This window comes from Chiloscyllium plagiosum, unplaced genomic scaffold (assembly GCF_037043375.1).
Source record: "Chiloscyllium plagiosum isolate Xiang-an unplaced genomic scaffold, Cpla_swu_hap1 HiC_scaffold_41, whole genome shotgun sequence".
Classification (NCBI taxonomy): domain Eukaryota; kingdom Metazoa; phylum Chordata; class Chondrichthyes; order Orectolobiformes; family Hemiscylliidae; genus Chiloscyllium; species Chiloscyllium plagiosum.
In genome coordinates this window covers 43,064,100-43,088,129 of record NW_028270179.1, presented here as the reverse complement: position 1 = coordinate 43,088,129, position 24,030 = coordinate 43,064,100, and the positions used below count along the sequence as shown (strand labels likewise).

The 24,030-nt window shown below is 51.3% G+C and overlaps 2 protein-coding genes across 2 annotated transcripts in view; one reads left to right on the top strand and one right to left on the bottom strand.

Annotated features, from left to right (window-relative positions):
- pagr1 (PAXIP1 associated glutamate-rich protein 1) overlaps positions 1-7,374 on the bottom strand; it is a 29,374-nt gene extending 22,000 nt beyond the window's left edge. The window contains exon 1 of the mRNA XM_087981921.1: positions 7,282-7,374. The gene's annotated coding sequence lies outside the window, so the exon portion shown is untranslated. The remainder of the gene's footprint in view (positions 1-7,281) is intronic.
- A 233-nt stretch (positions 7,375-7,607) lies between these two features.
- kif22 (kinesin family member 22) overlaps positions 7,608-24,030 on the top strand; it is a 31,239-nt gene continuing 14,816 nt past the window's right edge. Inside the window, exons 1-7 of the mRNA XM_087981809.1 lie at positions 7,608-7,670; positions 11,860-12,076; positions 14,932-15,059; positions 18,332-18,492; positions 18,932-19,141; positions 19,552-19,661; positions 20,529-20,649. Coding sequence (XP_087837935.1) covers positions 11,871-12,076; positions 14,932-15,059; positions 18,332-18,492; positions 18,932-19,141; positions 19,552-19,661; positions 20,529-20,649 — 936 coding nt within the window. The 5' untranslated portion in view covers positions 7,608-7,670; positions 11,860-11,870. The remainder of the gene's footprint in view (positions 7,671-11,859; positions 12,077-14,931; positions 15,060-18,331; positions 18,493-18,931; positions 19,142-19,551; positions 19,662-20,528; positions 20,650-24,030) is intronic.

Below are 24,030 nucleotides of genomic sequence, written 5' to 3'. Positions count from 1 at the left end.
AACCCCCCCCAATACCGTGTACAACCCCCCCCCAATACCGTGTACAATCCCCCCCAATACCGTGTACAATCCCCCCCAACACCGTGTACAATCCCCCCCAATGTCCGTGTACAAACCCCCCCAATACCGTGTACAAACCCCCCCAATGTCCGTGTACAATCCCCCCCAATGTCCGTGTACAAACCCCCCCAATGTCCCGTGTACAAACCCCCCCAATGTCCGTGTACAAACCCCCCCCAATGTCCGTGTACAAACCCCCCCCCAAGGCCGTGTACAAACCCCCCCCCCAATGTCCGTGTACAAACCCCCCCCAATACCGTGTACAAACCCCCCCAATGTCCGTGTACAAACCCCCCCAATGTCCGTGTACAAACCCCCCCCAAGGCCGTGTACAAACCCCCCCCAATGTCCGTGTACAAACCCCCCCCCCAAGGCCGTGTACAAACCCCCCCCCCAATGTCCGTGTACAAACCCCCCCCAATACCGTGTACAAACCCCCCCAATGTCCGTGTACAAACCCCCCCAAGGCCGTGTACAAACCCCCCCAATGTCCGTGTACAATCCCCCCCAATACCGTGTACAATCCCCCCCCAATACCGTGTACAAACCCCCCCAATACCGTGTACAATCCCCCCCAACACCGTGTACAATCCCCCCCAATGTCAGTGTACAAACCCCCCCAATACCGTGTACAAACCCCCCCAATGCCCGTGTACAATCCCCCCCAATGTCCGTGTACAAACCCCCGCCAATGTCCATGTACAAACCCCCTCCAATGCCCGTGTACAATCCCCCCCCAATGTCCGTGTACAAACCCCCCCAATGCCCGTGTACAATCCCCCCCAATGTCCGTGTACAAACCCCCTCCAATGTCCGTGTACAATCCCCCCCCAATGTCCGTGTACAATCCCCCCCCAATGTCCGTGTACAATCCCCCCCAATACCGTGTACAAACCCCCCCAATGTCCGTGTACAAACCCCCCCAATGTCCGTGTACAATCCCCCCCCCAATGTCCGTGTACAAACCCCCCCCAATGTCCGTGTACAAACCCCCAATGTCCCGTGTACAAACCCCCCCCAATGTCCGTGTACAAACCCCCCCAATGTCCGTGTACAAACCCCCCCAATGTCCGTGTACAAACCCCCCCAATGTCCCGTGTACAAACCCCCCCCAATGTCCCGTGTACAAACCCCCCCCCAATGTCCGTGTACAAACCCCCCCCCAATGTCCCGTGTACAAACCCCCCCCCAATGTCCGTGTACAATCCCCCCCCAATGTCCGTGTACAAACCCCCCCCCAATGTCCCGTGTACAAACCCCCCTCCAATGTCCGTGTACAATCCCCCCCAATGTCCGTGTACAATCCCCCCCCAATACCGTGTACAAACCCCCCCCAATACCGTGTACAATCCCCCCCAACACCGTGTACAATCCCCCCCAACACCGTGTACAATCCCCCCCAATGTCCGTGTACAAACCCCCCCAATGTCCGTGTACAAACCCCCCCAAGGCCGTGTACAAACCCCCCCCAATGTCCGTGTACAAACCCCCCCAAGGCCGTGTACAAACCCCCCCCCAATGTCCGTGTACAAACCCCCCCCCAATGTCCGTGTACAATCCCCCCCCAATGTCCGTGTACAAACCCCCCCCCAATGTCCGTGTACAAACCCCCCCCAATGTCCGTGTACAATCCCCCCCCAATGTCCGTGTACAATCCCCCCCCAATGTCCGTGTACAAACCCCCCCCCAATGCCCGTGTACAAACCCCCCCAATACCGTGTACAAACCCCCCCAATACCGTGTACAAACCCCCCCAATACCGTGTACAAACCCCCCCCCAATGTCCCGTGTACAAACCCCCCTCCAATGTCCGTGTACAATCCCCCCCAATGTCCGTGTACAATCCCCCCCCAATACCGTGTACAAACCCCCCCCAATACCGTGTACAATCCCCCCCAACACCGTGTACAATCCCCCCCAACACCGTGTACAATCCCCCCCAATGTCCGTGTACAAACCCCCCCAATGTCCGTGTACAAACCCCCCCAAGGCCGTGTACAAACCCCCCCCAATGTCCGTGTACAAACCCCCCCAAGGCCGTGTACAAACCCCCCCCCAATGTCCGTGTACAAACCCCCCCCCAATGTCCGTGTACAATCCCCCCCCAATGTCCGTGTACAAACCCCCCCCCAATGTCCGTGTACAAACCCCCCCCAATGTCCGTGTACAATCCCCCCCAATGTCCGTGTACAATCCCCCCCCAATGTCCGTGTACAAACCCCCCCCCAATGCCCGTGTACAAACCCCCCCAATACCGTGTACAAACCCCCCCAATACCGTGTACAAACCCCCCCCCAATGTCCGTGTACAAACCCCCCCCCAATGTCCGTGTACAAACCCCTCCAATGCCCGTGTACAAACCCCCCCCCAATGTCCGTGTACAAACCCCTCCAATGTCCGTGTACAATCCCCCCCCCAATGCCCGTGTACAATCCCCCCCCAATGCCCGTGTACAATCCCCCCCCAATGTCCGTGTACAAACCCCCTCCAATGTCCGTGTACAATCCCCCCCCAATGTCCGTGTACAAACCCCCTCCAATGTCCGTGTACAATCCCCCCCCCAATGTCCGTGTACAATCCCCCCCCAATGTCCGTGTACAAACCCCCCCCAATGTCCGTGTACAAACCCCCCCCCAATGTCCGTGTACAAACCCCCCCCAATGTCCGTGTACAATCCCCCCCCAATGCCCGTGTACAATCCCCCCCCAATGCCCGTGTACAATCCCCCCCCCCCCCAATGTCCGTGTACAAACCCCCCCCAATGTCCGTGTACAAACCCCCCCCCAATGTCCGTGTACAAACCCCCCCAATGCCCGTGTACAATCCCCCCCCCCCAATGTCCGTGTACAAACCCCCCCCAATGCCCGTGTACAATCCCCCCCCCCAATGCCCGTGTACAATCCCCCCCCCCAATGTCCGTGTACAAACCCCCCCCAATGCCCGTGTACAATCCCCCCCCCCCCAATGCCCGTGTACAATCCCCCCCCCCATGCCCGTGTACAATCCCCCCCCCCAATGCCCGTGTACAATCCCCCCCCCCCCAAGGCCCGTGTACAAACCCCCCCCAATGCCCGTGTACAATCCCCCCCCCCAATGCCCGTGTACAATCCCCCCCCCCCAATGTCCGTGTACAAACCCCCCCCAATGCCCGTGTACAATCCCCCCTCCCCCCAATGCCCGTGTACAATCCCCCCCCCCAATGCCCGTGTACAATCCCCCCCCCCAATGCCCGTGTACAATCCCCCCCCCCCAATGCCCGTGTACAATCCCCCCCCCAATGTCCGTGTACAAACCCCCCCATGTCCGTGTACAATCCCCCCCCCAAGGCCGTGTACAAACCCCCCCCAATGCCCGTGTACAAACCCCCCCCAATGCCCGTGTACAATCCCCCCGCCAATGCCCGTGTACAATCCCCCCCCCATGTCCGTGTACAATCCCCCCCCCAAGGCCGTGTACAAACCCCCCCCAATGTCCGTGTACAAACCCCCCCCAATGTCCGTGTACAAACCCCCCCCCAATGTCCGTGTACAAACCCCCCCCCAATGTCCCGTGTACAAACCCCCCCCAATGTCCGTGTACAAACCCCCCCCAATGTCCGTGTACAAACCCCCCCCAATGTCCGTGTACAAACCCCCCCCAATGTCCGTGTACAATCCCCCCAATGTCCGTGTACAATCCCCCCAATGCCCGTGTACAAACCCCCCCCAATGCCCGTGTACAATCCCCCCCAATGTCCGTGTACAAACCCCCCCCAATGTCCGTGTACAATCCCCCCCAATGTCCGTGTACAAACCCCCCCCAATGCCCATGTACAAATCCCCCCCAATGCCCGTGTACAAACCCCCCCCAATGTCCCGTGTACAAACCCCCCCAATGTCCGTGTACAATCCCCCCCAATGTCCCGTGTACAAACCCCCCCCAATGTCCGTGTACAAACCCCCCCCAATACCCGTGTACAAACCCCCCCAATGTCCGTGTACAATCCCCCCCAATGTCCGTGTACAAACCCCCCCCAATGCCCGTGTACAAACCCCCCCCAATACCCGTGTACAAACCCCCCCAATGTCCGTGTACAAATCCCCCCCAATGCCCGTGTACAAACCCCCCCCAATGCCCGTGTACAAATCCCCCCCAATGTCCGTGTACAAATCCCCCCCAATGTCCGTGTACAAACCCCCCCCAATGTCCGTGTACAATCCCCCCAATGTCCGTGTACAATCCCCCCCCCCAATGTCCGTGTACAATCCCCCCAATGTCCGTGTACAAACCCCCCCCAATGTCCGTGTACAATCCCCCCAATGTCCGTGTACAAACCCCCCCCAATGTCCGTGTACAATCCCCCCAATGTCCGTGTACAAATCCCCCCCAATGTCCGTGTACAAACCCCCCCCAATGTCCGTGTACAATCCCCCCAATGTCCGTGTACAAACCCCCCCCAATGTCCGTGTACAATCCCCCCCAATGTCCGTGTACAAACCCCCCCCAATGCCCGTGTACAAACCCCCCCCAATACCCGTGTACAAACCCCCCCAATGTCCGTGTACAAATCCCCCCCAATGTCCGTGTACAAATCCCCCCCAATGCCCGTGTACAAACCCCCCCCAATGCCCGTGTACAAACCCCCCCAATGTCCGTGTACAAACCCCCCCCAATACCGTGTACAAACCCCCCCCAATGTCCGTGTACAACCCCCCCCCAATGTCCGTGTACAACCCCCCCCCAATGTCCGTGTACAATCCCCCCCCAATGTCCGTGTACAAACCCCCCCAATGTCCCGTGTACAATCCCCCCCCCATGTCCGTGTACAATCCCCCCCCCAAGGCCGTGTACAAACCCCCCCCAATGTCCGTGTACAAACCCCCCCCAATGTCCGTGTACAAACCCCCCCCCAATGTCCGTGTACAAACCCCCCCCCAATGTCCCGTGTACAAACCCCCCCCAATGTCCGTGTACAAACCCCCCCCAATGTCCGTGTACAAACCCCCCCCAATGTCCGTGTACAAACCCCCCCCAATGTCCGTGTACAATCCCCCCAATGTCCGTGTACAATCCCCCCAATGCCCGTGTACAAACCCCCCCCAATGCCCGTGTACAATCCCCCCCAATGTCCGTGTACAAACCCCCCCCAATGTCCGTGTACAATCCCCCCCAATGTCCGTGTACAAACCCCCCCCAATGCCCATGTACAAATCCCCCCCAATGCCCGTGTACAAACCCCCCCCAATGTCCCGTGTACAAACCCCCCCAATGTCCGTGTACAATCCCCCCCAATGTCCCGTGTACAAACCCCCCCCAATGTCCGTGTACAAACCCCCCCCAATACCCGTGTACAAACCCCCCCCATGTCCGTGTACAAACCCCCCCAATGTCCGTGTACAAACCCCCCCCAATGCCCGTGTACAAATCCCCCCCAATGCCCGTGTACAAACCCCCCCCAATGTCCCGTGTACAAACCCCCCCAATGTCCGTGTACAAATCCCCCCCAATGTCCGTGTACAAACCCCCCCCAATGTCCGTGTACAATCCCCCCCAATGTCCGTGTACAAACCCCCCCCAATGCCCGTGTACAAACCCCCCCCAATACCCGTGTACAAACCCCCCCAATGTCCGTGTACAAATCCCCCCCAATGCCCGTGTACAAACCCCCCCCAATGCCCGTGTACAAATCCCCCCCAATGTCCGTGTACAAATCCCCCCCAATGTCCGTGTACAAACCCCCCCCAATGTCCGTGTACAATCCCCCCAATGTCCGTGTACAATCCCCCCCCCCAATGTCCGTGTACAATCCCCCCAATGTCCGTGTACAAACCCCCCCCAATGTCCGTGTACAATCCCCCCAATGTCCGTGTACAAACCCCCCCCAATGTCCGTGTACAATCCCCCCAATGTCCGTGTACAAATCCCCCCCAATGTCCGTGTACAAATCCCCCCCAATGTCCGTGTACAAACCCCCCCCAATGTCCGTGTACAATCCCCCCAATGTCCGTGTACAAACCCCCCCCAATGTCCGTGTACAATCCCCCCCAATGTCCGTGTACAAACCCCCCCCAATGCCCGTGTACAAACCCCCCCCAATACCCGTGTACAAACCCCCCCAATGTCCGTGTACAAATCCCCCCCAATGTCCGTGTACAAATCCCCCCCAATGCCCGTGTACAAACCCCCCCAATGTCCGTGTACAAACCCCCCCCAATACCGTGTACAAACCCCCCCCAATGTCCGTGTACAACCCCCCCCCAATGTCCGTGTACAACCCCCCCCCAATGTCCGTGTACAATCCCCCCCCAATGTCCGTGTACAAACCCCCCCAATGTCCCGTGTACAAACCCCCCCCCCAATGTCCGTGTACAAACCCCCCCCCAATGTCCGTGTACAAACCCCCCCAATGTCCCGTGTACAAACCCCCCCAATGTCCGTGTACAAACCCCCCCCATGTCCGTGTACAAACCCCCCCCATGTCCGTGTACAAACCCCCCCATGTCCGTGTACAATCCCCCCCCATGTCCCGTGTACAAACCCCCCCCAATGTCCGTGTACAAACCCCCCCAATGTCCGTGTACAAACCCCCCCCATGTCCGTGTACAATCCCCCCCCATGTCCCGTGTACAAACCCCCCCCAATGTCCGTGTACAAACCCCCCCAATGTCCGTGTACAATCCCCCCCCATGTCCCGTGTACAAACCCCCCCCAATGTCCCGTGTACAAACCCCCCCCAATACCGTGTACAAACCCCCCCCATGTCCGTGTACAAACCCCCCCCATGTCCCGTGTACAAACCCCCCCCAATGTCCGTGTACAAACCCCCCCCAATACCGTGTACAAACCCCCCCCAATACCGTGTACAAACCCCCCCCAATACCGTGTACAAACCCCCCCCAATGTCCCGTGTACAAACCCCCCCCAATGTCCGTGTACAAACCCCCCCCATGTCCGTGTACAATCCCCCCCCATGTCCCGTGTACAAACCCCCCCCAATGTCCGTGTACAAACCCCCCCAATGTCCGTGTACAAACCCCCCCAATGTCCGTGTACAAACCCCCCCAATGTCCGTGTACAAACCCCCCCAATGTCCGTGTACAAACCCCCCCAATGTCCGTGTACAAACCCCCCCAATGTCCGTGTACAAACCCCCCCAATGTCCCGTGTACAAACCCCCCCCATGTCCGTGTACAATCCCCCCCCATGTCCCGTGTACAAACCCCCCCCAGGCCGTGTACAAACCCCCAGGTCAGGCCGGTCCAGGACACACACGGAGGCAGCTAACGGCCCGGATCCGTCAACATCTCACAGGCACCACCTGACCACTGGCCAATGGCCGCCCCGACACGTGATCAGCGGCTGGCCATCCGTCCAATCGGAAAGAGGGCCGGCCGGCGCCCGGACCAACCCGGAGGCAGGGGCCGGCCACGGGTAAAAGGGGCGTTCCTCCGCCGACCGGCCAATGAGAGGCGGCGGCGCTGTGAAGGGCGTGGCGGAGGACCAATAGGACGAGGCGCCCGCGCTCGGGGGAGGGGGCGGGGCTTTGATCAGATTTAAATCGGGCGGCGGTTAGGACGCGGGAAGAGGCTCGTTGTGTTCGGAGCGGAGTTCAAACAAATAGCAGCCAACAGGTAAAAACGGGCCGCAAACTCTGCCTTTTCGCGGTGTTATTTATTGTATCACTTCCTCTGGCAGCTCTTTGTACTTTCTCCGCGAGAAAAAGTTGTTCCTTTCCAAATGTTTGACCTTTGACCCTTGACCCTCTGGTTCTTGGCCACTGAACCCCCCCGTGACCCTATTAACCTCCATAGGGTCATCCCTCAGCCTCCCCCTCTCCAACATCCTTGTGAACCTTTCCCCCTGTCACCATGAGCCTGTGCCTCTAGTTTTGTCCCCTCTCCCCACCCCCTGAGGGATAATACCTTGACCTTTCACCTTATCCATGACCCTATTAACCTCCATAGGGTCATCCCTCAGCCTCCCCCCCCCCCCCCCAACATCCTTGTGAACCTTTCCCCCTGTCACCATGAGCCTGTGCCTCTAGTTTTGTCCCCTCCCCCCACCCCCTGAGGGATAATACCTTGACCTTTCACCTTATCCATGACCCTATTAACCTCCATAGGGTCATCCCTCAGCCTCCCCCCTCCAACATCCTTGTGAACCTTTCCCCTTCCCACCATGAACCTGTGCCCCTCTAGAGTCACAGAGATGGACAGCGCGGAAACAGACCCTTCGGTCCAACCCGTCCGTGCTAGCCCAGATATCCCAACCCAATCCGTTCCCACCTGCCAGCACCCGGCCCATGTCCCTCCAAACCCTTCCTATTCATACACCCATCCAAATGCCTCTTACATGTTATCATTGTACCAGCCTCCACCACATCCTCTGGCGGACCACCCTCTGGGGGAAAAAGTTGCCCCTTAGGTCTCTTTTTGTGGGCGGCACGGTGGCACAGTGGTTTGCACTGTTGCCTCACAGCGCCAGAGACCCGGGTTCAATTCCCACCTCAGGCGACTCACTGTTTGGAGTTTGCACATTCTCCCCGTGTCTGCGTGGGTTTCCTCCGGGTGCTCCGGCTTCCTCCCACACTCCAAAAATGTGCAGGTCAGGTGAATTGGCCATGCTAAATTGCCCGTAGTGTTAGGTGCAGGGGTAAATGTAGGGTTGCGCTTCGGCGGGTCGGTGTGGACTTGTTGGGCCGAAGGGCCTGTTTCCACACTGTAAGTAATCCATATCTTTCCCCTCTCACCCTAAACCTATGCCCTTCTAGTTCTGGACTCCCGCACCCCAGGGAAAAGACTTTGTCTATTTACCCTATCCATGCCCCTCGTGATTTTGTAAACCTCTAGAAGGTCAACCCTCAGCCTCTGACGTTCCAGTGAAAACCGCCCCAGCCTGTTCAGCTTCTCCCTGTAGCTCAGATCCACCAACCCTGGCAACATCCTTGTAAATCTTTCCTGAACCTTTTCAAGTTTCACAACATCTTTCTGATAGGAAGGAGACCAGAATTGAATGCAATATTCCAACAGTGGCCTAACCAATGTCCTGTACTCAATACTCTGACCCATAAAGGAAAGCATTGCAAATGCCTTCACTATCCTATCTACCTGCGACTCCACTTTCAGGGAGCTATGAACCTGCACTCCAAGGTCTCTTTGTTCAGCAACACTCCCCAGGACCTTACCATTAAGTGTATAAGTCCTGCTAAGATTTGCTTTCCCAAAATGCAGCACCTCACATTTATCTGAATTAAACTCCATCTGCCACTTCTCAGCCCATTGGCCCACCTGGTCCAGATCCTGTTGTAATCTGAGGTAACCCTCTTTGCTGTCCACTACACCTCCAATTTTGGGGTCATCTGCAAACTTACTAACTGTACCTCTTATGCTCACATCCAAATCACTTATGTAAATGGCAAAAAGTAGAGGACCCAGGATCGATCCTTGTGGCACTCCACTGGTCATAGGCCTCCAGTCTGAAAAACAACCGTCCACCACCACCCTCTGTCTTCTATCTTCGAGTCAGTTCTGTATCCGAATGGCTAGTTAACCCTGTATTCCATGAGATCTAACCTTGCTAATCAGTCTCCCATGAGAAACCTTGTCGTACACCTTAATGAAGTCCATATCGATCGTGTCTACTGCTCTGCCGTCATTAATCTTTGTTACTACTTCAAAACACTCAGTCAAGTTTGAGACATGATTTCCCACACACAAAGCCATGTTGACTATCCTGAATCAATCCTTGCCTTTCCAAATACATGTACATCCTGTCCCTCAGGATTCTCTCTAATTTTGTCTTCCCTCACCATATCCTGAGGGAAAAGACCTTGACCCTTCACCTTATCCATGACCCTATACTCCTCTCTCGAAGGTTAGCCCTCAGCTTCTCCCTAAAACTCAAACCTTCCAACATCCTTGTTAATCTTTCCCTCTCACCTCAAACCTAAGCCCCTCTAGTTTTGGCCTCCCCTCACCATTCCCTGGGCAATAGTGCTTGACTGTTCACCCCATACGTGACCCCTGTGACCTTTATAAACCTCTATACGGTCACCCTGCACCCTCTGACCCTCCTGGGAAAACAGGTTGCCACCCCCCCCCCCCCGCCTCTTCCCATACCTCAAACCCTAACAGCATCCTTGTAAGTCTTTACTGAACCCTCTCCAAGTTGAGCAATATCCTTCCTGGAGCAGGGAGACCAGAATCGAACACTGCATTAGAAATTAGGCCATTCGGCCCATAGAATTTGCTGTGTCGGTTGATCGTGGCTGATGGTCTTTCAACCCCATTTTTCCTGCTTTCTCTTTGTAACCTTTGATCCCCTTTGGCAATCGAGAACTTATCTATCACTGATTTAAATGTGCCCAATGACCTGGCCTCCCCAGCCTTCTGTAGCAATGAATTCCATAGATTCCCCACTCTCTGGCTGGAAGAAGTTTCTCCTTATCTCTGTTCTAAAGGCTCTTCCCTTTACTCGAAGGCTGTGCCCTTGGGTCCCAGTCTCTCCTGCCAATGAAAACATCTTCCCGACATCCACTCTGTCCAGTTTGGTCAGTATTCTGTAAGTTTCAATCAGATTCCCCTTTCCCCCTTCTTCTAAAACCAATGTCCCAGTGTACAGCTGTGAGGTGACCTCCCACCTTCTATACTCCATATCCTGCCCAATAAAGGCAGGTTGGCCAAACTCTGCCTTTGCTATCCGATCTTACTGCGACTCTACTTTCAAGGAACAATGAGCCTGCACCCCAAGGTAACACTCCCAGGGCGTCACCATTGAGTACATAAGTCATGCCCTGGTTTGCCTTTCCAAAAATGCAACATCTTACACTTCTCTAGATTAAACTCCATCTGCCAATGTGTTCAAGGTCCTGTTGTTCTTCATTGTTCACCACACCACCCATTTTGATGCCATGTACAGGACGCCATGACCCCTGGACTAAATGCTGCCTTCACCCCACCCTGTTTACCTGTGACCCTGCTTTCAAGGCACTGCCAACCCACACCCCACCAAGGACATGTTTGACCAAGTGTGGCATCAAGGAGCCTGGGCAAAACTGGAATCAATGGGGATGGAGAACTTCCCTGGCACATAGGAGGCCAGTTGTGGTTGTTGGTCAGTCCTCTCAATTCCAGGAGATGCCTGGAGGACCTCCAGAGGATCATGCCCTGGAGCCAACCAGCTTCAGCTGCTTTATCGCTGACCTTCTCTCCGCTGTAAGGTCAGAAGTGGGGACGTTGGCCAATGAGTGCACGATGTTCAGCAGCATTCACAACTTGTTAGGTACTGAAGCAGTCCAGAAGCAGCAAGACCTGGATTCTGTTCAGGTTTGAGCTGACAAGTGCCAGGCAATGACTCTCCTATTGGAGACAATCTAACCGCTGCCTCGTGACTTTTGCTGGTGTTGCTATCATAGAATTCCCCTGCTACCAACATCCTGGGGGTTACCTTTTATCAGAAACTGAACTGGACTCTCCATATGAATACTGCGGTTACTCGAACAGATCAGAAACTGGGAATCCTACAGCAGGTAATTCAGCTCCTGACTTCCCCAAAGCCTGTCTAATGTTTACAAGGCACAAGGTGGGAGTGTGATAGAAGACTGTCCACTTGTCTGGATGGGCACAGCTCCACACTTGAGGCTTGACCCCCATCCTGAACAAAGTAACTTGACTGGTGCCACATCCACACACTCAAGGGGCAATGAGAGATGGTTGGTAAATGGTGGGTCAGCCAGTGAGACCCACATCCAACAAGCTCTCCCTCAGCAGTAATGACCCTATTATTAACTGTTTTTATCTTTTTCTCCCTTTCTCCATCCAGTGCAGTTGACAATGTCTAACCTACCTTCTGCGGATGTGCAGCCCTTTAGGAAGATGGCCAGTTCCCATCACCGTCGCAGGGTGCAGGTGGTGGTCCGGCTCCGACCCTACCAGTCCACAGACGATGAGCAGCAGCAGGGCCCCTGTGTGCGTGGCCTGGACACCTGCTCGCTGGAGCTTGTGAATTGGAGGAGCCGGACAGAGTCCATGCAATACAAGTGAGTGTCCTACACTGACAGACCCATGGCCACCATCCCACCACCTCCTGGCTGGGATTGATGTGGCTGTAAGGTCAGAACAGAGCACAATTGCAGAGATCCAAGTTAACACTCAGCAGTGATAAACCCCCTCCTCCCCATCCTAAGATGGCCAAAGGATACAGTGGGATAGAGAGAAATAGATAGGTGGGTAGGGTGGAGACTTGGCAGCTGAAATTTAATCCCGAAGCACCTGGTCTCTCTGGGCTGGGCTGTGGGGGCTTGGGAAAACGTTCCTGTGGAGAGAGATCGGGACATGCTGTTGGTATCACTCTGCGTTGCAAGCCAGCAGACTCATCCCTTCGCCTCTGTCCAGAGAGAGTGTTGGCCTGGAAGTGACGTTTGTTCAAAAGGTATGCCGGAATAGCTGCAGAGTTGATCAGGAGGAAGTTGTATTTAAGAGCTGGCTTCTGGCTGGGGCTCATCAGTTCCCCATCCACTAGCATTTTGACCTTAACATGCTCTTTCTTACTTTTTGCTTGTGCATTTTAGTATTTGGTTCAATGTTTGGTAATCCGCCTGCTCAGAGGTGCTAATAAAAGTTTCTGGGACAAGTGGGATTTGAACCCAGGCCTCTTGGTCCCGAAGGAGGGCAGAGCAGTGGACGTGATCTACATGGACTTCAGTAAGGTATTTCCCCATGGGAGACTGGTTAGCAAGGTTAGATCTTCTTGAATACAGGGAGAACTAGCCATTTGGATACAGAACTGACTCGAAGGTAGAAGACAGAGGGTGGTGGTGGAGGGTTGTTTTTCAGACTGGAGGCCTGTGACCAGTGGAGTGCCACAAGGATCGGTGCTGGGCCCGCTACTTTTCTTCATTTATAGAAATGATTTGCATGTGAACGGAGGAGGTATAGTTAGATGATGACACCAAAATTGGAGGTGTAGTGGACAGTGAAGAAGGTTACCTCAGATTACAATGGGATCTTGATCAGCTGGGCCAATGGGCTGAGAAGTGGCAGATGGAGTTTAATTTAGGTAAATGTGAGGTGCTGCATTTTGGGAAAGCAAATCTTAGCAGGACTTATACGCTTAATGGTAAGGTCCGAGAGTGTTGTAGAACAGAGACCTTGGAGTGCAGGTTCATAGCTCCTTGAAAGTGGAGTTGCAGGTAGATAGGATAGTGAAGGTGGCGTTTGGTATGCTATCCTTTATTGGTCAGAATATTGAGTACAGGAGTTGGGAGGTCATGTTACAGCTGTGCAGGACATTGGTTAGGGCCACTGTTGGAATATTGCGTGCAATTCTGGTCTCCTTCCTATCAGAAAGATGTTGGGTAAGTTGAAAGGGTTCAGAAAAGATTTACAAGGATGTTGCCAGGGTTGGAGGGTTTGAGCTATAGGGAAAGGCTGAACAGGCTGGGGCTGTTTTCCCTGGAGCATCGGAGACTGAAGGGGTGTCCTTATAGAGATTTATAAAATCATGAGGGGTGAGGATAGGGTAAATAGACAAAGTCTTTTCCCTGTGGTGGGGGAGTCCAGAACTAGAGGGCAGAGGTTTAGGGTGAGAGGGGAAAGATATAAAAGGGACCTAAGGGGCAACTGTTTCACCCAGAGGGTGATGCATGTATGGAATGAGCTGCCTGAGGAAGTGGTGGAGGCTGGTACGATTGGAACATTTAAAAGGCATCTGGATGGGGATATGAAAAGGAAGGGTTTGGAGGGATATGGGCCTAATGCTGGCAAATGGGACGGGATTAGGTTAGGATATTTGGTCTGCATGGATGGGATGGACCGTAGGGTCTATTTCCGTGCTGAACATCTCTCTGACTCTAAGTAGGGATATTACCAGTAATCAAAACCCTGAGGGGCTCTTGTTAGAATGTGATGGTGCCTTGTGTGTGGTTGGAGGGGAAGGGTTTCTCTGTTTCACTTTTTTTTTAATATTTGGGGGAAAAAGTACTGGCTTCCTTTTTGGAGTCTAACTACATATCTGCAGGTTGTGGGAGGTTGTACTCTCTCTTCATATTCTTAAGGAATCACTTCAGCTGCAGATACCTGATCTTTGAGCATCCGGTGTAGAGGAAGCAAGGCTTTGTAGGTCTTCCTCATTTAGGTAAGTAGCAAGCTCACCTCTTCACATTTATATCGGCACCTGGATGTCCACGTGATGACAACTGAGGTGTTTGTGAGCACCAGTCGCATTTCACTTGTCTGATTTAACTTGCTGAGCTGGACAGCTGTGGCAAATTACATTTGGAAACGGTGATGGCTTTTTGTAAAACAAAGTTCTAAAAGTGTTCATGATGATTGTCCTGAAGCTTTCTGAAGTTCTTCAGCTGCACATTGTTTTCCCTGTCCAACGTTATCTTCATTCCGTTTCTGTCGTTAGTCTTTGGTTTTGGTTGATGTTGCAATGACCCCAATGGGCAGTTGTTGGTTTTAGTTTGGTTTATTTAAAGAAATGGAGTTGGATTCTTCTGCACTCCAGAGTTTGCCTCTGGACAGGGAAAGGTGGGAATTTGGTGTTTGTGCTCAACCCTCGATTTACAATAAACCCCTTTGTAAACCACACAGACCTTTACTGCCTAATTCAACATCAATGTATCAGTCTGTGAAACAGCTGGACCCCTCACCTTGATCAGAGAACCCCTCAATCTGTTGTGTGTCTCCAACGTAGCTCCTGGAGTCTGACCCTACCATTCAGGAGAAAGAACTTTCCCAGTTTCTCTCTAAGGTTCAGCAAACTATCCACCTCCAGCGTACAAATTTGAGGACTCTGTTTCCACTGCCTTGTAAGGGAGAGTTTGAAATTATTGCAGGGCTGAGAGCACATTTCCCAGTGTACTAAACCTCACCTCCTCCTGTCTCTCAGCTTCGATGCTTTTTACGGTGATGACACGTCACAGCTGGAGATCTATGTGAATTCAGTGAAACCGATCCTATCCCATGTCCTGAATGGACAGAATGCCAGTGTCTTTGCCTATGGCCCTACGGGAGCAGGTGAGTGAGTGAGTGACTGTCCACTGTCCTGCCTCTTTCCTTAGTGACCAACCCCCCTCCGAGAGCCGACAGCCTTAAAACCTGTCCTTGAACATTTAGACTAAAATGTAATGTTGAATTGTCAAACACCAGAAAATAGACAGGCAGGGAGGTTAAGGCCATGAAGGACATCAGTGAATCTATGTAAACAGGACACTGAGTGAGGACATTCACGGCTGTTCCTTTGTGAAATTAATAACTGTTTGATTCTGGCCTCGAAACGAAACTCTTATCAATTAACTTCTCTCCCGAATTATGATTGTCCTTCACTGTTATCTGTCTAGTTAAGAACATGCAGTGTTTTTGTATAAAGGAAGCCTGTTTGTGACCGTTCAGCACAGTACCCTGTCAGGGCTCTTGAAGAGCTGATCTCCTACTCCCCTGGATTATTACAACCTAGTTAGTTTAGCTTCTAGGTATCAGTGTTATGTTAAACTGGTAAATCAAGGGATTAAACTAAACTGTCTGAGGTATTTTTATTCCAGACTACCAAAGGGTACGATCTCTGGGCCGAATCGAGAGGCTTACAGGTTGAGTCCACAAGGGATTCCCTGGGCCATCTCCGATCTGTCCATTATCCCCTCTCATAGAACGTCGAACATAGAACAGTACAGCACAGAACAGGCCCTTCAGCCCACTATGTTGTGCCGACCACTGATCCTCATGCATGCACCCTTAAATTTCTGTGACCATATGCGTGTCCAGGAGTCTCTTAAATGTCCCCAATGACCTTGCTTCCACAACTGCTGGCAACGCATTCCATGCTCTCTCCACTCTGTGTAAAGAACCCGCCTCTGACATCCCCGCTATACTTTCCTCCAACCAGCTTAAAACTATGACCCCTCATGTTAGTCATTTCTGCCCTGGAAAATAGTCTCTGGCTATCGACTCTATCTATGCCTCTCATTATCTTGTATACCTCAATTAGGTCCCCTCTTCTCCTTTTCTCCAATGAAAAAAGTCTGAGCTCAGTCAACCTCTTCATAAGATAAGCCCTCCATTCCAGGCAGAATCCTGGTAAACCTCCTCTGAACCCTCCAAAGCATCCGCATCTTTCCTATAATAGGGCGACTAGAACTGGACGCAGTATTCCAAGTGCAGTCTAACCAAAGTTTTATAGAGCTGCAACAAGATCTCACGACTCTTAAACTCAATCCCCCTGTTAATGAAAGCCAAAACACCATATGCTTTCTTAACAACCCTGTCCACTTGGGTGGCCATTTTAAGGGATCTATGTACCTGCACCCCAAGATCCCTCTGTTCCTCCACACTGCCAAGAATCCTATCCTTAATCCTGTACTCGGCTTTCAAATTCGACCTTCCAAAATGCATCACCTCGCATTTATCCAGGTTGAACTCCATCTGCCACCTCTCAGCCCATCTCTGCATCCTGTCAATGTCCCACTACAGCCTACAACAGCCCTCTATACTGTCAATGACACCTCCAACCTTTGTGTCATCTGCAAACTTGCTGACCCATCCTTCAATCCCCTCATCCAACTCATTAATAAAAATTACAAACAGTAGAGGCCCAAGGACAGAGCCCTGTGGAACACCACTCACCACTGACTTCCAGGCAGGATATTCTCCTTTTACTACCACTCGCTGTCTTCTGTTGGCCAGCCAATTCTGTATCCAGACAGCTAAGTTCCCCTGTATCCCATTCCTCCTGACCTTCTGAATGAGCCTACCATGGGGAACCTTATCAAATGCCTTGCTGAAGTCCATATACACCACATCCACAGCTCGACCCTCATCAACTTTTCTAGTCACATTCTCGAAGGTTTGTGAGGCATGACCTGCCCCTCTCAAAGCCGTGTTGACTGCATTTAATCAAGCCATGCTCTTCCAGATGGTCATAAATCCTATCCCTCAGAATCCTTTCTAACACCTTGCAGACGACAGGTATGAGACTGACTGGTCTGTAATTGCCAGGGATTTCCCTATTTCCTTTCTTGGAGGGGACTTACATTTGCCTCTCTCCAGTCCTCAGGTACGACACCAGTGGAGAGCGAGGATGCAAAGATCTTCGCAAGTGGCGAAGCAATTACATTTCTCATTTCCCAAAGCAGCCGAGGACAAATCTGGTCCGGGCCTGGCAACTTGTCAATCTTAATGTTTGACACAATTTTCAGCACATCCGCTTCCTCTATCTCTGTTGTGGTTCTGTTCGCCGAGCTGGAAGTTTTTGTTGCAAATGTTTCGTCCCCTGGCTAGGCGACATCATCAGTGCTTGGGAGCCTCCTGCGAAGCGCTTCTTTGATGTTTCCTCCGGCGTTTATAGTGGTCTGTCCCTGCCGCTTCCGGTTGTCAGTTTCAGCTGTCCGCTGTAGTGGTTGGTATATTGGGTCCAGATCGATTGTCAGCTAACAATCCGCATACATGAACATCAACTAGCCACGAAACGACACGACCAGCTATCCTTAGTAGCCACACACGCAGACAACAAGCAACATGAATTCGACTGGGACAACACTACTATCATAGGGCAAGCCAGACAGAGAACAGCCAGGGAATTCCTACAGGCATGGCATTCATCCACAAACTCCATCAACAAACACATTGACCTGGACCCAATATACCAACCACTACAGCGAACAGCTGAAACTGACAACCGGAAGCGGCAGGGACAGACCACTATAAACACCGGAGGAAACACCAAAGAAGCGCTTCGCAGGAGGCTCCCAAGCATTGATGATGTCGCCTAGCCAGGGGACGAAACGTTTGCAACAAAAATTCCCAGCTCGGCGAACAGAACCACAACAACGAGCACCCGAGCTACAAATCTTCGCACAAAAACGATATACTTATTGCTGAGGGGAATGTCCACAGGGGATCTCTGCACTGTCTGTCTGTCCCCTTTCCTCCCCCTAACTGTAAACCATTCATTCTTATCCTGAGCCTTAGGAGTGACCAACTCCCAGTAACTCCTCTCAATTACCCCCTCAGCCTCCCGAATGATCCGTAATTCATCCAGCTCTAGCTCCAATTCCCTAACACGGTTTTCATGGAGCTGGAGTTGGGTGCACTTCCCGCAGACGTAGCCAGTGGAGACGTGTGCCATGTCTCCCACCTGCCACATTCTGCAGGAGGAGCAAGCAACTGCCCTAGCATCCAGACCCAACGAATCTGAACACCTACTCAGTACTAAACTAGAAAGCTTAGTTCAAGTTGCTATAAAATTAATAACAAACTTGTATTCTCCTGTCTTTATTTGTTTATCTCATTGATAGGTAAGACCCACACCATGCTGGGCAGTGCCAAGCAGCCCGGAGTGGTCCCTCGTTCTCTGCTGGACATATTCCGCATGGTGCGGGAGCAGAGTGACCAGCTGTGTGGACCTTCCTGGAGATTTAATGTGACCATGTCCTACTTGGAGATCTACCAGGAGAAGGTGAGTCTTCTTTGCTGTCCTGGTTAGGTTGGGAAGAGGGACATTAATTCAAAGATGCAGATTCAAATCCTACCTCAGGCACTGGGGGATTCCACTTAAATTAGTCAAACAAATGACAAATCCAAGAAATAAAACAATAATGGTGACCACAAAACCAGTACCAATTGTCATAAAGAGCCAGCACCCCTGGGAGCACAGTGTGCCATGCTTTCTCCTGCATCCTGCCCGTGTGGTGAACAGCTCCAGTTTATGGATGTGTGGTCCTTCTCCTATCTCTGTGGTGCTCAATTCCTGCAATACATGCGCACACATGCTCTCAAACACACACGTGCACGGATGTGCACACACCTTGTGCGGTCCCGCCCCCTCGTATCCCACAGTTCCCTTGCACTCTCCCAGCAGCCTCTTGGAGGATGGTAACATTGCCAACGTCTCTCAGGTGTTGGATCTACTGGAGACCACGCATCAAGACTTGCCGATTCGAGAGGACCAAGACAAGAATATCTTCATCCCCAACCTGACACAGCAGCGCATCACCAGCTTCGTGGAGTTTGAGCAGTTCTTTCTGCCAGCCACACAAAGACGGACCACAGCCAGCACCAAGTTGAATTGTCGATCCAGTCGCAGCCACTCTGTGCTTCTGATTAAGGTACAGCTAAGACAGGGCAGCCCATTGCTGTTGGGTCCCTTCGTTGCTCTTTCAATTATCTTTCTGGTGCTCACACCCTCGTGGCCTCTCAGCACACTTCTTCTCTCTTTCATACTGTTAAATGATGTATCAGTAAGTGCTACATTAAGGGCTTTAACCACATTGCTCAGGCCTGAGGCTGAAAGATCACTCACTCTCTCTCTCTCTCTCTCTCCAGTTGTGCATAGTGTGTAACTCCACTTCAAACTCTTCCCAACCACCCTCCACCACCTTGCTGTCTTTCCCCCAGTGCTGTGTCTCTCTCCGTCTCTCCCTATACCCCTGTCCCTCCCTCTGCCGGAATGAACGTTGCTTGGTTCAGGAAGCTCAGCCACCATTCTTGCTCTGATCGAATACTGGTTCTTTTGCAGGTGACGAAACTGCAGAAAGAGGCACCATTCCGACAGCTGACGGGGAAACTCTACCTCATTGACCTGGCAGGATCTGAGGATAATCGCAGGACTGGGAATGAAGGCCTCCGGTACGTTTGCTGCCATATTTGCCACTTTGTCAAGACCTGGTTCGGGCACCTGCCTAGTAACCTTCAAATAAACAAATTAATACTTTAATTTTAAAAAACAGCCCCAAGACTGTTATTCTGTTGTAACATGGGATAAACAGTGTCAAATGTTCAAAAATGTACACAACGTGTAACATATAGCTAACATCCATGATTAACATTTGGCAAACAGCTTAGCTCCTGCTCTTCACTGACAGCTAGCTTCACCAAGCCAGTACTACCCCTGGACTTTCTCATCTTCGAGCTTGTTCCTTCTGCATTAAGCCAATTCTCCTTTGAGGTTTCCAGTCCTCACACTCCCAGCTAATCTGAAAACCTAATGCTCTCCGACTCCTTCACTTACAGGTAGCATTCTTCCCATGTCCCAGCTCCTCGACTAACTCCATTCTTAAGCTGCCTACTAATTCCTAAACTTCTCCCTGAATTCTGACAGCGTCGAGCCATGCATGTGCTCTTGAGACTTCTCCACAGGAACAGTGTAGTTCAGCTGCCTTTCCAGCTGTGCAGTGGACACCTGAGAGGCCCTCCTGTTATTCTCTTACATCCTCACTTGCTGCCTGTATCCTTTTGAATTCATCTTTGGTGTCTTCCTCCCCCTCAAATGGTCCTGAGTGACCAATCGACACCCTCGCGAAAAGCCCTCCCCTTATTTCTGAATGCTTCCGCAAACTCGGGTTTGTAACTGTCAGCTACATGTATGTTGGTATCAGATTGCTGCTTTACAATAAAGTGAAGGGTATAAAAGGAGGATTTGATCAGCTTGTGGATTTGCTTGGGACATGCTGATGTTGTCACTGTGTCATGATGCTGCTTTACTGTATTCCTCAGGCTAAAGGAGAGTGGGGCCATCAACAACTCTCTCTTTGTGTTGAGTAAAGTGGTGGATGCACTGAACCAGGGCTTGCGCAGGATTCCCTACAGGGACAGCAAGCTAACCCGTCTGCTGCAGGTAAAACTCACCCCTAAACCAGTTACTCTCCTCTCAGGCAGGATCTCTGTGGGAAGGTTCCTGTAGCAGTAGGTGGCACAGTTCTGTGATAGCATTCCTGATTGAAGGTGGAGAGGGATGTAGTTGATTCAGAGACTAGGCCCCTGAATTTAAATGGAGGAAACTATGATGGTTTGGGGAACATGAAGTAGATAATGGCAAACATTTTCAAATGTATATGGGGGAAATGGTCACCCTTGTTCATTGGTCTTGGGCAATGAAATGACACATGTGAAAGATAGTCCAACCGTGGCTAATCGGGGGAATTACATCCAAGGAGGGGGCATACAAATTGGCTAAAGTAAGTATCAGACCTGAAGACTGGGAGCAGGTTAGATTTCTGCAAAGCAGGGTGAAGGAATCAATTAGCAGATGAGATTAAGCTTGTGGGGAACACAGAAACTGGTTGTAAAAGCTGTGCAAAGAAAGGTTTAGTGACGGCCAGTGTAGTCTCTTTGAGTCAGACGGCAATTAATGAGGAAAAAAGATGACCGACCAATTAAATACGTAATGCACAAAGACACAACTTGCTGGAGAAACTGCAAGTCAGGCAGCATCTGTGGAGAGTGAACAGGGGTTAACATCGAGTTCAGGAACCCTTCTTCAGAAGTGCTAGCAGGTAGATAAGTGATGCCAGGGAGTGGGGCAGGAAGGAGTGAGCAGATAGGTGGAGACAGAGCAACAAGTGGGTAGACAAAGGGATTGTTGGTAAGACAGGGAAGCTGAGAAGGAGGATGGGTAATAATGGGGACGGAGTGGGTGAAAATGGGGTGACTGTCTGCTGGAGGGTGGCCATTGGGGTGAGTGGCTGGGTCATAGACATGCTCTGAAATAGTCACCCTCAATGAAGGTTCTCCGGTCGCCAGGTAAAAGGGAAGTTGGTGTTCTTCAACTTGCATCGAGTCTGACTGCAGTATGCTGGAGACTGAAACATTGGCCAGGGGACACTGGTGTGTTGAACTGGCAAGCAACTCCAAGCGTAGTTGTTTTTATGGACAGAACATAGGTGTTTTATAAGGCAGTCACCAGTCTGTGTTTGGGGACACCAATGTAGAGTAGACTGTGTTGTAAGCAGCAAATACAGTAGACCAGATTCAACAAAGTGCAGGGAAATTGCTCTTCACCTGGAAGGTGTCTGAGACTGTGGGTAATGAGGGAGGGAGCAAGTAAAAATGGCAAGGGCTGCACCTCCTGCAGTAGTATGGGAAGGTGTTGTGGGAAGGTGTTGGTCATGAAGGAGGAGTGGACTGGAGGGAACAGTCCCTGTGGAATGCTGACTAGGGAGATGGCAAGAGGTGGGGGAAATGGCAGCTTTTGTTCCTTTGGGACACAGAGCCTGGTGGAGTAGAATGTGAGGGTTTGGGGGGAATGGGGAACAACCAGGGGGTAAGGGCAGATGTATGGGAAATGGATCAGACACGGCCAATATGGTTGAGAAAGGTGGACATTTCTGAGCCCCACTGCAGAATGTAGCACCATCGATACGGTGGGAGTTGATGGGTTTGTCATGGATATCACAGCCTGGTTCATTTAGCCTCAGCTCTGCAGCCAATATCTGGGTTTGTTTCAGATCTTCACCATTCACCGTTCTTCTTTTAAATCTGCATTTGGTTTTGCCTTCACAAAGGAAGGCCTAAATCGTGTCCCGAAACTGGTGGGGAGGGCAAGGTCAAGTGAGAGGGAGGGACGGAGGGAAATCTGTATTAGTACGGCAATGGGTGTTGGGGAAATTGGGATTAAAGGCCAATAAAATGCCCAGGGCCTGATCATCTACGACCCGGCACTGAGTTGTCAAACCCTTGTGTCCAACTCCTCCACGCTGATCACATTTCCCAATCTGCCTGTGCCTCGCCCACATCCCTCTGAACCTTTCCCATTCACGTACCTGTCTAAATGTCTCTGAAATATTGTAACGGTGTCTGCATTTACCACTGCCCCTCGCAGTTCATTCCATATCCACACCGCTCTCTGGAGTGGGGGTGAAGTTGTCCCTTTTGGAATCTCTCCATACCCACCTTTTTTTAATAGATATTTTTATTAGAAATTTAACATTTTTACAAGTTTACAAAAATAAACAAAACTCTCAGATATAAACATTGATATACAATTAGCTCAAATATACAGTAGCCAAAATTTAACAAAAACAAAACAAAAAAAACCGAGAAGAAAAAAAACAAACAAAACTCAACTATCTACTAATCTAACCTACAACTAACCAGAGTGTATATTTAAGTCTCTTACATGCTCGGGATGTGTTAGCATCAGATATAATAAAACCCGTATTCGTGCGGGATTCCTCCCCCGAGGGGCCGCGGACCAGCCAGGTTTGTAATCTCAATTAAATAAAAGCCCTTGTTAGGATAGCCGAAATATCTGTATTTATGTAATTCAAAAAGGGCTGCCATATTTTATAAAATAATTCGGTCTTTCGGTGCACCATATTTGTAAGGAAGTCAAGGGGAATACATTCCATAATTAGTCTGTGCCAATTTGAAAGTCCAGGGGGGCCCTCAGCCGCCCAGTTCACCAAAATATTTTTCCTTGCACAGAAAGAAAGAATAGAAAATAGTCTCTTCCCGTACGTGTCCAGGGAGGGAAAGTTCGAAAAGCCCAAGAGGAGAGATACGGGGTCCACTTTAATTTCCGTTCCTAAAATTTCTGTCAGGGTACTTGCTACTTTAGTCCAATATCTACGGATCTTGTGACAGGTCCATACAATGTACAAGAGTGCCCACCTCTATTTTACATTTAGGACACATTGGAGATGCTCCTGCCTTAAATTTTGCCAATCGAACCGGTGCTATATGGGCCCTATGAAGTATCTTCAGCTGGATAGCCTGGGTTCTATTACAAATAGTAATTCTTCTAGCATTTTCCCAAATATCATTCCACGTTTCTGTGGAGATTTCTAGTCCCAGATCCTGATCCCATGTTTTAAGCAGATTATCCATATCTCCCGATACTTCATGTAGTAAATGATAAATATTACTGACGGAAGATACCCCCACTGGTCGTAGGACACTACATTCTCTATCGGATTTATAAAGACTATCTAATAACGTAGTCGTCTTCTGTATATAATCTCGAATTTGGAAGTATCGAAAGAGGTCTCCATTGGGTAATCCGAATTTCTGACGCAGCTGTTCGAAAGACATCAGGACCCCATCTTTAAATAGATCCCCTAGACATGAGATACCCCTGGATCTCCAGAGTTTAAAAGTGGCATCTGTTAACCCCGGTTGGAATCCCCATGCTCCCACTATCGGTGCATAGGGGGATGTTTTATGTGAATTACCCTCATTTTGCCGCATTATATTCCCAAGCCTTGATTGTATTCAGTAT